The sequence below is a fragment of the Pelodiscus sinensis genome, chromosome 10 (genome assembly GCF_049634645.1).
Source record: "Pelodiscus sinensis isolate JC-2024 chromosome 10, ASM4963464v1, whole genome shotgun sequence".
Taxonomy (NCBI): domain Eukaryota; kingdom Metazoa; phylum Chordata; order Testudines; family Trionychidae; genus Pelodiscus; species Pelodiscus sinensis.
The window spans coordinates 26,691,287-26,709,979 of NC_134720.1; the positions used below are offsets into that span (position 1 = coordinate 26,691,287).

An 18,693-nucleotide genomic window follows, 5' to 3' on the forward strand; every position below is an offset into this window, starting at 1 on the left:
GGCCACCTACCCAGGCAGAAGAGGTGGATGAGGCTTTTTTTAAACAACTAATAAAATAATCCAAAGCGCAGGATTTGATGGTGATGGGGGACATCAACTATCCAGACATATATTGGGAAACTAACACAGCAGGGCACAGACAATCAATAAGTTCTTGGACTGCATTGGAGACAACTTTTTATTTCAGAAGGTTGAAAAAGCTACTAGGAGGGAAGCTGTTCTAGATTTGATCTTAATAAATAGGGAGGAGCTGGTTGAGAATATGTAAGTGGAAGGCAGCTTGGGTGAAAGTGATCATGAAATCATAGACTTAATGATTCTAAGCCTTAGAATGGTAGAAGGCAGAACAGCAAAATAGAGACAATGGATTTCAGGAAGGCAGATTTTGGTAAACTCAGAGAACTGGTAGGTATGGTCTCATGGAAAGTAAGACTAAGAGGAAACAATTGAAGAGAGTTGGCAGTTTCTCAAAGAGACATTATTAAGGGCCCAAAAAGCACGCTAGTCTGCTGTGTAAGAAAGATAGAAAGTATGGCAAAAGGCCACCTTGGCATAACCAGTAGATCTTGCATGATCTAAAAGTAAAAAAGGAGACATCTGAACCATCCCTCTGCTGCCTGGACCTGGAATCTCAAGATGTGTGCTGCTTACCGGGAGCTTGCATTCAGGATGTGACTGAGAGGCTTACCAAGCTGATCAAACCTTCAGATCGCTACCCCTTCCTGCTTCCCCACATAGGAACTAATGATACGGCCAAGAATGACCTTGAGCGGGTTACTGCGGATTATGTAGCACTGGGAAGAAGGATCCAAGAATTCGGAGCACAAGTGGTGTTCTTGTCCATCCTCCCTGTTGAAGGGAAAGGACTGGGCAGGGATCGTCGAATTGAGGACGTAAATGCGTGGTTGTGCAGGTGGTGTCGCAGAGAGGGCTTTGGTTTCTTCAACCATGGGACTCTGTTCCGGGCACAAGGATTGTTAGGAAGAGATGGGATCCACCTAACGAAGAGAGGAAGGAGCATATTCGCGGAAAGGCTTGCAAACCTAGTAAGGAGGGCTTTAAACTAGGTTCGTCGGAGGACGGTGACCAAAACCCTGAGGGGAGAGGGAAAGTTGGATACTGGGAAGAAATGCAGAGAGGAAGGAGCAAGAAAGGACCCCTGTCTTGAATGGAGAAGATAGGGTAATCAACTGGTTACCTGAAGTGTTTGTACACTAATGCGAGAAGCCTGGGCAACAAACAGGAAGAACAGGAGGCCCTGGCCCAGTCCAAGAAATATGACTTAATTGGGATAACAGAGACTTGGTGGGATGACTCACATGACTGGAGCGCTCTCATGGAAGGGTATAGACTGTTCAGGAAGAACGGGCAGGGGAGAAAAGGAGGAGGACTTGCGCTATATGTAAGAGAACACTACGATTGCTCTGAACTCCAGTATAAAGAGGGAGAAAAACCTGTTGAGAGTCAATGGGTTAAGTTTAAAGGAGCAAACAACAGCAGTGATGTTGTGGTTGGTGTCTGCTACAGGCCACCGAATCAGGTGGATGAGGTAGATGAGGTTTTCTTTGGACAACTGAGCGAAGCTGCCAGATCGCAGGCCCTGGTTCTCGTGGGGGACTTTAATCACCCTGGCATCTGTTGGGAAACCAATATGGCAGTACACAGGCAATCCAGGAAGTTTTTGGAGAATGTTGGGGATAACAAAGATCTGACCAGGGGCCGTGCGCAGCTTGACCTTCTGCTCACAAACAGGGAGGAACTAATAGGGGAAGTAGAGGTGGGTGACAACCTGGGAAGCAGTGATTATGAGATGGTAGATTTCAGGATCCTGACCAAAAGAAGAAAAGGGAGTAGTAAAATACACACCTTGGACTTCAGAAAAGCAGATTTTGACTCCCTCAGAGATCTGATGGGCAGAATCACATGGGATGCTAACATGAAGGGGAAAGGAGTCCAGGACAGCTGGCAGTATTTTAAAGAAGCCTTATTGAAGGCACAGAAAGAAACCATCCCGACGCGTAGCAAGAGAGGCAAACATGGTAGGAGACCGGACTGGCTTACAGGGGAAATCCTTGGTGAACTTAAGCACAAAAAGGAAGCTTACAAAAAGTGGAAACTTGGACAAATAACCAGGGAGGAGTTTAAAGATACAGCTCGAGAATGCCGGGGGGTTATCAGGAAGGCGAAAGCGCAAATGGAATTGCGACTGGCTAAGGATGTGAAGGATAACAAGAAAGGTTTCTACAGGCATGTTAACAAGAAGAAGGTGATCAGAGAGGGTGTGCGGCCCCTAATGGATGAAGGAGGTAACCTAATGACAGATGGTGTGGGGAAAACTGAAGTACTCAATGCTTTCTTTGCCTCTGTCTTCACGGACAAGGTCAGCTCCTGGACTTCTGCACTTTGGCTGTGTCCAGACTCAGGGGTTTTTTCGAAAAAAGTAGCCTTTTTTCGAAAAAACTTCACCTGCGTCTAGACTGCAGCCGCGTTCTTTCGAAATTAAATCGAAAGAATGCGGCTTTTCTTTCGACGGTGGTAAACCTAATTCCACGAGGAAGAACGCCTTCTTTCGAAAGTGCTCTTTCGAAAGAAGGTGTTCTTGAAAGCAAACAGGCTTTTTAGAAAGAGAGCATCCAGACTCACTGGGTGCTTTCTTTCGAAAAAGCGGCTTGCTTTTTCGAAAGTTCCGCGTGCAGTCTAGACGCTCTCTTTCGAAAGAGGCTCTTTCGAAAGTATCTTTCGAAAGAGGCTTGCAGTCTAGACATAGCCTAAGTGACGCAAGATGGGATGAATATGGACAGCCCGTGGTAGGTAAAGAACAGGTTAGGAACTATTTAGAAAAACTAAACGTACATAAATCCATGGGTCCGGACTTAGTGCATCCGAGGGTACTGAGGGAATTGGCAAATATCATTGAGGAGCCTTTGGCTATTATCTTTGAAAAGTCATGGAGATTGGGAGAAATCCCGGTTGATTGGAAAAGGTAAATGTAGTGCCCATCTTCAAAAAAGGGAAGAAGGATGATCCAGGGAACTATAGGCCGGTCAGTCTTACCTCGGTTCCTGGAAAAATCATGGAAGGGATCCTTAAGGAATCCATTTTGAGGCACTTGGATGTGAGGAAAGTGATTAGGAATAGGCAGCATGGATTCACAAAGGGCAAGTCGTGCCTGACCAATCTGATTAGCTTCTATGATGAGGTAACTGGCTCGGTGGACATGGGGAAGTCAGAGGATGTTATATACCTTGACTTTACCAAGGATTTTGATATGGTCTCCCACAATATTCTTGCCAGCAAGTTAAGGGAATGTGGATTGGATAAATGGACGGTAAGATGGATAGAAAGATGGCTAGAAGGCCGGGCCCAGTGGGTAGTGATCAATGGCTCGATGTCAGGATGGCAGTCGGTTTCTAGTGGAGTGCCCCAAGGTTCGGTTCTAGGACCGGTTTTGTTCAATATCTTTATTAATGATCTGGATGAGGGGATGGATTGCACCCTCAGCAAGTTTGCGGATGACACTAAGCTGGGGGGAGAGGTAGATATGCTCAAGGGCAGAGATAGGGTCCAGAGTGACTTAGACAAATTGGAGGATTGGGCCACAAGAAATCTGATGAGGTTCAACAAGGATAAGTGTAGAGTTCTGCACTTGGGACAGAAGAATCCCAAGCATAGTTACAAGCTGGGGACCAATCAGTTAAGTAGTAGTTCTGCAGAAAAGGACCTGGGGGTTATAGTGGATGAGAAGCTGGATATGAGTCAACAGTGTGCCCTTGTAGCCAAGAAGGCTAATGGCATATTAGGTTGCATTAAGAGGAGCGTTGCCAGCAGATCCAGAGATGTCATTATTTCCCTTTATTCGGCTCTGGTGAGGCCAGATCTGTAGTATTGTGTCCAGTTCTGGGCCCCGCACTACAAAAAGGATGTGGACGCATTGGAGAGGGTCCAGCGGAGAGCAACCAAAATGATTAGGGGGTTGGAGCATATGACCTATGAGGAGAGGCTGAGGGACTTGGGTCTGTTTAGTCTGGAGAAGTGAAGAGTGAGGGGGGATATGATAGCAGCCTTCAACTTCCCGAAGGGAGGTTCTAAAGAGGATGGAGAGAGGCTATTCTCAGTAGTGACAGATGGCAGAACAAGGAGCAATGGTCTAAAGTAGTGGTGGGAGAGGTCCAGGTTGGATATTAGGAAAAACTATTTCACTAGGAGGGTGGTGAAGCACTGGAATGGGTTACCTAGGGAAGTAGTGGAGTCTCCATCCCTAGAGGTGTTTAAGTCTTGGCTTGACAAAGCCCTGGCCGGGTTAATTTAGATGGGATTGGTCCTGCCTAGAGCAGAGGGCTGGACTTGATGACCTTCTGATGTCTCTTCCAGTTCTATGATAAGGGGATGGTTTGAGAACATGATCTTGGTAACTAATTGACCATTTATTATCAGTGGGAAATAGGTCAATGGAGGGATGATAGGAATTACTATAGAGAACTTTCTGGGTGTCTGGCTGGTGAGTCTTGCCCACATGCTCAGGGTTTAGCTGATTGCCATATTTGGGGTCGGGAAGGAATTTTCCTCAAGGGAAGACTGGCAGAGGCCCTGGAGGTTTTTCGCCTTCCTCTGTAGCATGGGGCACAGATCATGGCTGGAGGATTCTCTGCATCTTGGGGCCTTCAAAGTATTTGAAGGCTTCAATATCTGAGACATAGGTGAGAGGATTATTCTAAGAGGGGTGGGTGAGATTCTGTGGCCTGCACTGTGCAGGGGGTCAGACTAGATGATCATAATGGTCCCTTCTAACCTTAAAGTCTATGAGTCTATGACATATAAAAAGTGGAAACTAGGACAAATTACAAAGGATGAATATAAGCAAACAATACATGTATGCAGGGGCAAGATTAGAAAGGCAAAGGCACAAAACTAACTCAAACTAGCTACAGACATAAAAGGTAACAAGAAGACTTTCTATAAATATATTAGCAGCAAGAGGAAGACCAAGGACAGGATAGGCCCATTGTTCAGTGAGGAGGCAGAAACAGTAGCCGGAAATTTGGAAATAACTTGTTTGTTTTGGTCTTCACCAAGAAGATATTGAACCATAAGGGCAGGGGACTGGACTTGGTGATTTCTCAAGGTCCCTTCCAGTTCTATGAGATAGGTAAATCTCCATATATAAAGGAATGCCTAACATAGTGAATACTAGTGGGAATGGGGTAGGTTTAGAAGATAAAATAAAAAAAGAACAAGTTAAAAATCACTTAGAAAAGTTAGATGTCTGCAATTCACCAGGGCCTGATGAAATGCATCCTAAAATACTCAAGGAGCTGATAGAGAAGGTATCTGAGCCTTTAGCTATCATCTTTGAAAAATCATGGAAGACAGGAGAGAGTCCAAAAGACTGGAAAAGGGCAAATATAGTGCCCATCTACAAAAAGGGAAATAAGAACAACCCAGGAAACTATAGACCAGTTTAACTTATGTGCCAGGAAAGATAATGGAGCAGGTAATTAAGGAATTCATTTGCAAACATCTGGAAGATAATAGGGTATAAGTAACAGCCAGCATGGATTTGTACAGAACAGATCATGTCAAACCAATCTGATAGCTTTCTTTGATAGGATAATGAGTCTTGTGGATAAGGGAGAAGTGGTGGACGTGGTATACCTAGACGTTAGTAAGGCATTTAATATGGTCTTGCATGATCTTAAGAATAAATTAGGAAAATACAACTTAGATGGGGCTACTATAAGATGGGTGCATAACTGGGTGGATAACCATTCTCAGAGAGTAGTTATTAATGGTTCATAGTCATGCTGGAAGGGCATAACAAGGAGGGTTCTGTAGGGGTCTGTTTTGGGACTGGTTCTGTTCAATATCTTCCTCAACGATTTAGATACAGGCAGTCCCCGGGTTACGTACAAGATAGGGACTGTAGGTTTGTTCTTAAGTTGAATTTGTATGTAAGTCGGAACTGGTACATATTGTACCCCAGGTGTCCCCGATTCAGCCGCTGCTGAAACTGACCAGCGGCTGACTACAGGAAGCCTGAGGCAGAGCTGCTTTGGGGACACCTGGGATAGAGCAGCTTGGGGTGCTGCCAGGTTGGTCCCCTCAGTGCCGCGGTGTGGCGCTGTAGGGACCAACCCAGCAGCGCCCTGGCTGCTCTGTCCCAGGCGTCCAGATTCAGCCGCTGTTGAAACTGACGAGCAGCGGCTGAATCGGACACACCTGGGGCAGAGAAGCTGGAGTGCTGCTGGGTTGGTCTGGTAGCGCCGACCCTTGGCGCAGTGGGACCAACCCGGCAGCACCCCAGCTGCTCTTGGGGACGCCTGGGGCAGAGCAGCTGGGGTGCTGCTTGGTTGGTCCCGCAGCACCGCTCCTCGGCGCTACTGGTCCAACCCGGCAGCACCCCAGCTGCTCTGCCCCAGGTGTCCCCGATTCAGCTGCTGCTGAAACTGACCGGCGGCTGACTACAGGAAGCCCGAGGCAGAGCTGCCCTGCCCCGGGCTTCCTGGAATCAGCTGTTGATCAGTTTCAACGGCGGCTGAATCTGGACGCCTGGGACAGAGCAGCTGGGGTGCTGCCGGGTAGGTCCCCGCAGCGCTGCATCTCGGTGCTGTGGGACCAACCCGGCAGCCCCACAGCTGCTCTACCCCAGGCGTCCTGATTCAGCTGCTGCTGAAACTGACCAGCGGCGAGAAAAAAGCCTGGTCTTCTGGGGAAGGGGGGGGGGGAGGCGCACTAGCTGTGCCTCCTCCCCCCAGCAGACCAGGGAGACGCGGAGCGGCTTTTCTTGCTGCAGAGGACGCGGGCGGCAGGACTGCCCAGACGCGCCGCGGTCCTGCCGCTCGCGTCCTCCGCACCTTTGCTCCGCGTCTCCCTGGTCTGCTGGGGGAGTGGTCTTCTGGGGGGGGGGGGAGGGAGCCGCAGCTAGTTCAGTGTTCCCTCACCCCGTTCTTAAGTAGGGATCCAACCTAAGTCGGATCCACGTAACCCGGGGACTGCCTGTATTGGCATAGAGAGTACGCTCATTAAGTTTGTAGATGATACCAAACTGGGAAGAGTTGCAACTGCTTTGGAGGATAGGGTCATAATTCAAAATGATCTAGACAAACTGGAAAAATGGTCTGAGGTAAATAGGATGAAGTTTAACAAGGACAAATGCAAAATGCTCCACTTAGGAAGGAACAATCAGTTTTACACATACAGAGTGGGAAGCAAATGACTAGGAAGGAGTATTGCAGAAAGGCATTTAGGGGTTATAGTGCACCTCAAGCTAAATATGGGTCAACAGTGTGACACTGTTGCAAAAAAAGCAAACATGATTCCGGAATGCATTAACAGGAATGTTTTGAGCAAGACACAAGAAGTCATTCTTCCGCTCTACTCTGCACTAATTAGGCCACAATTGGAGTATTGTGTTCAGTTCTGGGCACAACATTTCAAGAAAGATGTGGAGAAATTGGAGAGGGTCCAGAGAAGAGCAACAAGAATGATTAAAGATCTAGAGAACATGACCTATGAAGAAAGACTGAAAGAATTAGGCTTGTTTAGATTGGAAAGGAGAAGACAGAGAGGGGACATGATAGTGGTTTTCATGTATCTAAAAGGGTGTCACAAGTACGAGGGAGAAAAATTGTTCTCCTTGGCCTCTGAGGATAGCATAAGAAGCAGTGGGCTTAAACTGCAGCAAGGGAGGTTTAGTCTGGCCATTAGGGAAAACTTTGTAACAGTCAGGGTAGTTAAATGCTGGAATAAATTGCCTCGGGAAGTTGTAGAATCTCCATCTCTGGAGATATTTTAGAGCAGGTTAGATAGGCATCTATCAGGGATGGTCTAGATGGTACTGGGTCCTGCTGTGAGGTGGTGGGGACTGGACTCGATGACTTCTTGAGGTCCCTTCCAATTCTGGTGTTCTGTGATTCTGTGATTCTATCAGACCCTTCAAGACTACTGAGTTTCTAATTGACTTGTTGAAAGTATTTAATTGAAGGTTATATAGAATTGCTAGAATGCATTGCTACCTAAATAGTGGACTGTGGACATTCACAACATTAATTGCTCACCATAAGTTCTCTTGCTTCTATTTTGAGGCCTTTACCCAACAAAGCACTCAGCATGTTGTGGTCAGAGGTCACTGCTGTGGTGTCCTGCCAGATATCTTGCTCCGTTTACTGATGATAACCGTTTGGCTGCATGTGTGTGCTCCCCCTATAGGTTGTACTGGCTCTGTGCAGGCAGTCAGCATAGCAGACTCCAAGAGAACCCCCAAAGATCACAAAATCAGATAAGGGATGAAGACACTGGGCCAGGATTATTGTCAAATGAAACACTGTCTCCAGGTCTCTGGATCAGATGTCTACACGTTTGCTAGTGGATGAGTATCCCCTTAAAATAGACTTAGCCAGGGGTGGATTTCCCACTGCTCCCTAGGCCGAAAAAGGACAACCCTCCCCAAGATACATTTTTATACATAGGTACAAACAAGTTACACATTCACCTCTGAGGGTACATCTACACTTGCTCCCTGGTTTGAGCTAGGGATGCAAATGTAGCCAACCGAAATTGCTAATGAGGAGTAACGTTAGTTCGAACCAAAGGGTTTGATTCAAACTAACGCGTCCCCAAGCACACTTCCTGGTTCGAATCAGCTGTTGAGCGGAATAAAGCGCGGGCGAGATTATGCTAATGAAACGTGGGATATTTAAATCCCTGCTTCCTTAGCTGTTTCGGTCGGCTACATTTGCATCCCTAGCTCGAACTAGGGAGCAAGTGTAGACGTACCCTGACATATTAGGTTGCCACCCTCTGACATTACCTACTTACCACCCATTACCTTGTCCATGGTGGTTTGATCAAAACGTTGCTGTTCATCCTGCTGTCGTTTGACCCTGTCCTGAACTTGGGTCAGTAAGACTCCATTATCTGTGGGGAATGCGTTGGTACCAAGATGTTTTTTAATTAGGTGTTTGGTTAGCATTTCTCTGGTATGTGTTTATGGCCTATCCCTAGTATGTCTTAGGTAGAAGTGTTTCTGCAATATCAGCTCTGTTCTTGCCAAGTTCTGTGAGCAGAGGCCTGCCTCTTGCTCACAGTTTAATTTGCTTTGTATTATCAAAGTTTTGACCATTGTTGCGTAGGCCTCAATCCAGATGTGTGATATAAAGGCTTCTGTTTTAGGGCCTCAGCTACTGCACATGTGTGTTACTTTAAGCACATTAGTAATTACAGTTTAGTTACATTGGGACTGCTCATGTTTTTAAAGTTAGGTACATGCACTTCTGGATTAAAGTGAAATGTTATCATATTTGTTCCTTATGTGGATCTAGAAACATTTTGGGGCATCCCTAATGAAAGGGATTCTCAACGTTTTTCTTTCTGAGGTCTCCCTGTCATGCTATAATCCCCCACCCACGGCCCACCTACACTATATTAATGAGTTCTCTGCATATAAAAGCTGAGGCCAGTGCTAAGGGGGAGCAAGCAAGCAAGCAGAGGAGTTTCCTGGGGCCCCATACCATTGGGACCCCTGCAAAGTTACATTGCTCAGGTTTGGCTTCAGCCCCAGATGGTGGGGCTCAGGGTCCCAGTCTTCAGCCCCATGTGAGAAGACTTTGGCTTTCTGCCATGGGTCCCAGCAAGTTTAAAGCTGGCCCTGCTTGACAGAGTCTTGAAACCTGCCCATGGCCAGCAGGGGGCTGAGAGTTCCTGTCTGAGAAACACTGCCTTTTGGGACAGTTCCCCACTCTGGCACTCTAAGTGAAGAAGGTGGGGGCCCACAAGAGATCTTAAAAGAATATCTTGCCTGTATAGGCTTCTGCTTAAAAACTCCCCAATGCCACAGATTCCCTGGCCTTGGGAGGTAGCTGCCACCAGCAAGTGAAACAAAATCCCCTTTCTTCCTGAACCCAGGAAGGAAGCACTTGGACTTCTTCCAGAGGGGTACCCCCGAGCTCTGTTACCACAAGAGAGTTTGGAAAAAAGAGAAAACAAACTGCAATCTCTGATAGCTGACCTCACAGTCTTAGGCATGCATACACAGACACGGACCTCCTGTTTCCTTCCAGGACACAAGAGTAAAATCATCACCTTAAAAAACAGTGATTTTATTAACAAAAACAAAAAGATATACTTGATAAAGCATACTTGGTTGCTAGGTGTTACAGAGAAACTAAGAGAAGAGCAGATTAAAACACAGAAAAAATGATATCTCTGGGCACAACTTAAATAGTAAATGGCGGGGGGAGAGCACATGGATTTTACACAGAGAAGTTTTACAAAACATCAAAATAAAGAAAAATAACCTGATCACAACTAAATATGTTTTCCCTCTACTCATGATCTATGCTGATCCATGCTTCAAGTCCCAGTTTACTCCCATGTCCAATATTTTTTATAGACATAGTAATTCTGATTACTGCATCTGTTCCTTCCATCCTTTAACTTAGAATTTTCACACAAAGGCTATGTCTACACTACACCCTTCTGTCCGCAGAAGGATGTAAATAAAGCACATCAAAAGTAAAAATGAAGTGGGGATTTAAATATCCTGTGCTTCATTTGCATAATCACGTTCTGGTGCTGTTTCAAACAAGTGCCATTTCAAAAGTGAAACTGTGGTTTAGACACGGTTCTGCTGACAGCAGGGTGATTTTTCAACAGATCCTGTACTCCTTAAAAAACGAGGGGTACAGGATCTGTCGAAAAATCAGAACCGCATGTAAAGCGCAGTTTCAGTTTCAAAATGGCGCTTGTTCAAAACAGCACCAGAACGTGATTATGCAAATGAAGCACGGGATATTTAAATCTGCACTTCATTTTACTTTTGATGTGCTTTATTTACTTCCCGCTGCTGACAGAGGGGTGTAGTGTAGACCTAGCCAAAGAGAGCAGGCAAAGTATCTATATGCAATTTAGATTTCAACACTGTATCCCCTTGGTTCTTCTGGCCTCCTGCCAACACCCTTGCTAGCTACCTCAGTTTAACCCTTTAGTCACCGGGTGTTGGCCAACACTCCTCCTATTCATCACAGGGATATTTTGAATTGTCCATAGAGAAAATACTGGGGAGCATGCCTATGATTCAAAGTCCTCTCTAGCAGCAATTCTCAAGCAGAGGTCTGGAGTCCTTTCAGGGAGGTCGCACAACATTGTCACTGAAACCCAGTACCCTGAGCCCTGGCACCCCCACCGGACTGAAGTGGGGAGTGGTGTGCAGCTGAAACCATGACCTCTGGACCCCCCCCCCCCCCCCCGAGGTGAAGGTAGGAGCAATAGCAGAAATTTTAAATCCATAGGCAAAGTCGATGGGCCACAAGGGTGTTTCCACCTCAAACTGCAATGTCTTACCGAGAATGGGGCAGTTCTGGGGACCACTCCACCTCCCCTTCTCTCCCCCAGGCCTCCAGTCCCCTTCCTCTGCCCAGATCCTAGGTGGGAAACCAGAGTGAAGCAGTGCAGGGCAGCAGCTCATCTGGCTGGTGGTGCCACAGAACAGGCAGCAGTGGTATTCCTTCCTCTGCTGTTGGTGTCCAGGGCTGTGACACACAGCCCCAGTCAGATGGGTGGCCTTCGGAGGTGAGACAATGGATACAGGATACCCCTGCTGGCTTTTACTTCCCCAAACAGAAGCCAACCTAAACCTATGACTAAGGGTTCCCACTCCTAACCCAGAGCTCTGAGACCCCCTCCTGCCCCTCATTGGGCCCTGGAGTTATTCTAGCATGTTGAGGAGGGCCTCAGGAAGAAAATATTTGAGTACCCCTGTTCTACAGTGCATTTTATGGAGAAAAAGAACAAAAATAGTGGACGGTTATTTTAAAGGATGATTTAAAAGAAGTTGGAAATACAGATCTCAGGACTGATTCTATGAATTAGGAAATGACAGGCATGAGAAAAACTATTGAGAGAGGGGCCTGGAGGTGGAAATCTGAAAGGACTGAATTGAAGAAACAAGTTTTGTAAATAAAAGAAAGTAAGTGAACAGAGGGATCTGAACACCAGCAAATCTGTGCAAAATAACAATACAAAGAAAAGAGCAATAGTACTTGTACCTGGACAGTTAATACAAAAAAAAAAAAAAACAAAAAAAAAAACAAAAAAAAAACCTCCTTGAAGGAGCAAGACAAAAGAAATAGGAAGGAAAAATCCAATTTCTACATACAGGAATAAACTGAAGAGTTTGCTGAATCGCTCAATGTCTGTGTGTGAAGAACAGGGCACTTCATTACAAATCACATTGGAAATTTCTAAATTAAAGAAGCTGCCAAAGGCAAGAAAGGGGAAAAGTGCAGAAATGTCTTAAACTCCATTTCAGCCCATTAATTCTAGTATTATTATAAATAAATCCTCCCTCTGTTTTTGGTATTTATAGCCTGCAGATATTTGCAGACTGATTTGTCCCCCTTCAGTCACTGCTTAGTCATGTAATATATTCCACTCCTCATAAATCATTGTGGACCCTTAAGTATCACCTGTGAACCAATGTTCCCTCTGATCTTTTCCATCAATATGCAGTATAAATTTTATGTTCACTGAGGCATGTGCAGATGTGCACCACTATGGGAAACACATACCTAGCTGTGAGTGCTCTGCTAGTGACCTGGGTGGCACTGAAATTTCTTCACACAAGCGCACAGATTACAGGGAATCTGCACCCATGTTAATTTGTCCATATTTCTGGCATTTAGATGCCGGGACTAGAGCACAATGTTCAGGTGTGATCACATGGAATTAGAACTGGACAGAATCAGAGTACATTTGCAAATCTCAGCAGTTCACTCTCTGATACTGAAGATACATTGTCAGTCATTACACACACAAAATGTTACCTTTTCTGCCTTCAAAGCATAGGATAGGCCAGAATATGGAGCATGGAACTTGAAATAGGACGTTTTCCATTCATAGCTAAAAACGTGGAATGTGTTCCCAAACAACACCTTTCGGAGCCCCTTAAGATGAGAGGATGGAATAAAGACAGAGTGGGTCTGATTTTCATTTACACCAGGCCTGACGATAGAGGGGTGACAGAGAGGGCAGTTGTCCTGGGGCCAGCAATTTAAAGAGCCTGGGGCTCCTGGCTGCTACTGTGGCAATGGTGGTGGCTGGAGCCAAGGGTTCTTTAAATCACCATCCAGAGTGCCGCACTGCGTGCTCCATGCAGCTCTGAGGGCTGGGGGGACCCAGTGCCATGGTCCAAACGGCACTGAGGGCTGTTTTCCTCAGCCCTGCCTATTTGGCCTGAGACCTTTCAGGGTATGGAGTCATCCCCCTCCCCCCCCCCCACACACACCTTGCTTGGGGGCCCATGGAAGCAGTTGGCCCCCTGATTGACACTAAGGTCAATTTACCCCACTTTGGTTATGTAAAGGAGCCTTCAAGTAGAAGTGAATTACATTTACAGTCAATTTAAAGCACCAATCTTCACATTGCCAGAAAAGCGTAAAGTGATCGTAGGATGCATCTACATTTGAGCAGGGAGATGGAGCAAACCGGGCTGCATGCTCGTGCTGCTATGGTGTCTGTGTGGGCAACCAGGGCACAAAAAGGTGCGAGCACACTGCTTCCTGTTGATCTCATGCAAGCAGGTAGGGACTAGATGAGTGCACTATGGGAGCCCACAACCACCTTCTGCACAGTTTTGGTCCCAGTGGGCATATCCCCAAGTGCTACCCATGTTGCATCGCTCTCTGAGTCGAAGACAGGCTACTTCGGACTACATTCAATTCTTCCCCGCAATGAGGACCCGGACCTTGACTTTGCAAAATCAGGTGCCCAGAAATCAACCATATTAGATTCAACCTTATCTCGTAGTGTAGACATGGCCTTTTTAGAGTGTTAGCCTTAGCTGGTGTTTTTTTGTTTAGTTTAGCTTAGTAATTTGCATTGGCCTGTTTTCATTTGCCATCACTTAAATCCTATTTTTTTATAATTAATAAAAACAGTTTTGTTTATCATCAAACTCAGTGTAAATAATTGTTACTGTGGGGAAGCGGCAACTGTGAATACCTCTCTTTCATTGATAAAGGGGGTGAACTTATGAGTTTTCTCTATAAAACTTTTATACGGACTAAGATGGATTTCTTTGGAGGTTTGGTCCCTTTTTAGGGCTGTGCTTCTGTGTGCAGACAACTCTCTATAGCTCAGCCCTCCCAGAACTGAGCAGGTTCAGCATGTGTGTTACTCTGCTGGGGAGCTCTTGGCCCACTCTGTGCCTTTTCTGGGGAAGAGCAGAGCTGCAGACCCAGCAAGACAGGGTAGTGGGGCATTTCAGAGGGCAGGTAGACAGCACCAAATGACAGTCTCAAGGGGATCTCTGTGATCAAACCTGTTACATTCCCCATCTGCAAAAACCCCACTGATGTCAGCAGAGATTCTGCATATGAGGGACTGTCAGGATCATGCTCCAAACTATTTAGAGATCTAAAAAACTAGCCTTTGGGGGTAACAGAAAAATGTTAACTTGATCTCCAGTGTTTTGAACACCATTCACTAGGCCGGTGGTTATCAAAGCGTGGGTGCCCCCCAGGGGAATATGCAGGAATATTCACCGGGCAAGTAGTAGGAAGACCCCCAGGAGTAGAGAGGGAGCATCATGCTTCCAGCCCCACTCTGCCCTCAGACCAGCTTTGCCTCCCACCTTGTTCAACCCCCCAATCCTGCTCCGTGTCCCATCCGTCTTTGCCATCACGTGATCTCCAACCCCAGCTACAGCTCTGCTCTACCCCCTGCACCGCCCCTAGACTAGCTCTGAACCCAGCTGCAGCTCCACTGTGCCTCCTGCTTGGGCCCCAGGCCAGCTCTGCCTCTAGTCCCAGCTCCTCCCCCATCCCAGTTCTCCCCCCAGTTCTGCCTCCAGCTCAAACTCTGCTGCTGAGGAAAGCTTGGCTGTGCAGTAATGGAGCGGGTGCCTGGACAAACTCTGTTGGGTAAAAGGGATGGCGTGACCAGATAAGTTTCAGTACCACGGTACTTAGCAACTAAAACACCAAATAGCAAGGAAACACAGTCCTTTAGTATTTGTCACAGTATCTAATAACGATTGTATTGTATCAGTTCAGTGCCTTGTATAGCCACTGTGTTCTTCAAAAAGTCACAAATAAATAATTAATATTATATGCTCCTTTTATCGGTCCAAAAAACCTGCACCCTTGAATACAATAACAATCTAACCCTCATAGAACACCAGATTAGATTCCCAAGTCTCTTTGTCTTGGTGAGGTCAAATTACAGGTCATGCTTAATTGGCAGGATATACTTACCATTGCCATTTCTTGGGAGATGGGCTGGCCGCCCAGCTTTGAAGAGATGGTAAGCCGTCTAGGGATTGAGTAAAGGATATTGGATAGATACTGTCCCTGTCTTTTGGAACTTCTACACTGAGGTGCTCCATTGCCATCCCTTTTGTCACAGTCAGATTTGCGATAGTCTTGGTATTTCTATAGCGAGAAATGAACAAAACTTGTATATTCTTTTAGCAGTTAGAAGCTGGCTTATTCCTGTGCTTGGTTCTGCTAAATTACCCCCCTTCTTCCCACATACTTCTTTCATCACAACATGTACAGAATGAAGCTGAAGTTATTAAAAAAGGGGCAAAAGATTAAGAATACTAATTCTTTGTCATATAATGCCAGCTAGTAAAAAGGAAACTCTAAAATTATTAGTACAGTGATGTTCTAGGTTTGAAATAATACAACAATGTATTTAAAGACAACAGATAACATATAGTTGTGCAACACTGCTCAAATGATGCAGTTTTTGTAATAATTGTATAGTTGTCTTTCTAAAGGCTGTTTCACGACACATAAATAATTCCTAAAACTTACCATTCATTGTGGTAACACACACACAAAATGACTTTCAAGACTCAAATTCCTAATAAGGTAGGGCATTTCTATTTTGGGGGTTAGGAAAAGAATAAAGCAAATACTTTTCTACTTACTATTTGGTTTTTCTTTCTCTCTTCCTCCAATATTTCAGTGTAATTTAATTTTGAATCTACTTGTCTTTTGAATTGCTGCACTTTTGGACTGATGTCCATAGTTTGCTTGTGTAATGAAAGCAGTTACAGGAGAAGTTACCCAGTGACAGCTGAACCTTGAAAAGAGAATTGCCTTCCTACCTGTGTGGATTACCAGAGAACAGGAGAAGATCTCATTCTTATCTAGTGAATGCATAATCTGAATCATAGGCACCTACTGGAAGAGAAGCTTTATTGAAAACAAAAAGACAAAGCTGTCTCATAGGCATTTTGAATGTTTTTTCTACCCTCCCACCTACAAAATGTTATTTATCTAGTATTTCTTTTTATTTATCTTCTTTCTGCTTCATACATTTAGTTTTGAATAGGATTTCTAAAGAGTTTAAATTATTTCACTGTCCCCTATTAGGAAATGAACAGTAATGAAGATAGTAATTATTTCTGCTTTAGAACAAATTTGTTCAGGAAGCCATTTAGAACAAAGGCCAATAAAGGTAATGCTTTTAATTTCAAGTTAGTTGATTTTAAACATGCATGATATTTAAGGTTATATATTGGTTTTATAGCCACAAATCATTATATTATTCTAAATACTAATGAGGTTGAAAGAGTTATATGTACATATTGATTGTTTTAAATTGCTTAATATGCAGTTCACGTGTCTTTTTGACTCACATTCTTTATCAATGGGTTACAAATAATTTTGGCATATAATGACTACAGTGCAAAAATATATAATCTCTGACTAAACTTTGAGATTTTGCAATGTAAAGTTTACGGAGGCTGGATAATGGTTCAAAATACATAGATTTTGTATTTCTGAACACTGTGTCTTCTTTCCAATGTTTTAAAATTGACCAAGAAACTCTTGACTTTCAGAGTCTAGATTTAGCCTAGATTTTTCTGATACATTAATCCTAATTATGAACATTTCTTTTTCAAGTATATGAAAGGCTTGCTTCTAAAAGGAAAAAAAATAAAAATAAAAAGACATTACTAAAATAGGCTTTTTTATAGCTTAATTGTTACTTTTTTAGAGAATACCCGCATGTAATGTGCTACACGTTACATAAGTAATCTATTCAATGCAATTGCCTAGTGAAGCGATTAAAAAAAAAAAAAGAACAGCCAAATATAAAAATGTTACCTTTGAGAAAAACAGTTGCCTGGTGAATTATATTATTGATTTCTAATGTGCAAGTGAAAATGAAACATAGCTAAAGAATTTAAACATTATTAACTTAGTATAATTTTTCTTGATTAGTGGGAGAAAAAGCTTACGACCAATTATACTTGCATTATAAAAATACATTTGAGAATGCAGACATAGGAATAAAACAATAAAAATTGTAACACCCCTATAGTAACAGACTATCTAGCCGTAAGAACATGTGAAAACCAAGCAGAATAAAAATCTTACCCATGGCAACTAAAAATTTCTCTCCATTTATCTAGATTTGAAAATTTGCTGGATAGCTCAGCTAGTTCCATTTGTTGTAAACTGTATTCACCATTGGATACCTTGTTGTCTATCTGTACTCTGCACGGAAGTACATGATGCAAACATTAAAAATGAGGATATAAACTCCCTTGGATATAAAAGGAAACTGACCCTCTTGGCACATATGCCTTTATGAAGTACCCTAGCTCCATCACCGAATAGCAGCAAACTCACTCTCTGACTATCACCACTCTGAGTTTACTGTAAGCTCATACTGTGAGATCCTGATTAAACTTTTATTAGCATTAGACATAGCTGTTTTTTCTGTTCACTGTATATACAGCATGAATGTTTAATCCAAGACAGATTTATACAAAAACGAACTGCAATTACATATCTGTTTCAGAGAAATCTGAATAATTAAATTGATGGCACTAGGCTTGAGAGAATGTAATCAAAGAGACTTATTATTTTCATATAGCACTGTAGGAAGCCTATTTAAGGAGCAAATCTTGATCCTATTCAAGTTGATGGCTAAATGCCCATTGACTACAAAGGTCCATGACTTGACCCTTAATGAATGCTTGATGATGGAATAAATTTCCCGAGGAACACATATATTGAACAGATATCTATAAACTCAGAGACACTCAACATAGTAATGGTGAGAAATTTAAATTGAAGACTGACACCCTGTCTTCGCTCCCACTTGTCATTGTTTAGAGTTTACTGTTGAAGGAACAATGGTCAGGTATGTAGTCTGCACAGCTGAGCTATGGGAAATACATTGGTTTCATATATTGTTTCCCTCCTTTCTATTTCAGCTTGTGAAAACTCAAATGCAAACCTAAGACAAAATTCATTTTAATGAATTTTGCCTAGCTTCAGGTCAAAACTAGAGGAGTCAATACATCAGAGCACTGATTGGAATTTCCGCAGTTGATGTATGAATTTGGGGCTTTGTTTCAGGCCTATCCAAAGAGCAAACAACATGAAATTAAGCAGAAGCAAGGATATGTGTAGGCACAAAAATAGTTTCACCTGGAACTAGCAGAGAGCATCTCCACATTAGATAAATAGTAGTCTTGCCCCAGAGGAATGATTTGGTATGGAACTTCTTTCATTTCTCAGACTTCAGATATTAGTAGAATAGAATTGTTCTACAATCCAAAATTAACTTCTGTTGTTGGCCTAGACTGAGGGCATAATGTGGCCGTTCGTGCAGGCAAGCTGAAGTAGGCCAGAATTTTTATGTCTGAGAAAAACTGGCCTCTATGCAGAGGTA

At 44.0% G+C, this 18,693-nt stretch overlaps 1 protein-coding gene across 1 annotated transcript in view; it reads right to left on the bottom strand.

The window, feature by feature from the left end:
* MINDY4B (MINDY family member 4B) overlaps positions 1 to 15,290 on the bottom strand; it is a 34,469-nt gene extending 19,179 nt beyond the window's left edge. The window contains exons 1-2 of the mRNA XM_075937722.1: positions 15,249 to 15,290; positions 12,819 to 12,938 (exon numbers count right to left, since the gene is read on the bottom strand). Of these exons, the coding sequence (XP_075793837.1) occupies positions 12,819 to 12,938; positions 15,249 to 15,257 (129 nt within the window). The 5' untranslated portion in view covers positions 15,258 to 15,290. The remainder of the gene's footprint in view (positions 1 to 12,818; positions 12,939 to 15,248) is intronic.
* Between the last annotated feature and the right edge of the window lie 3,403 nt (positions 15,291 to 18,693).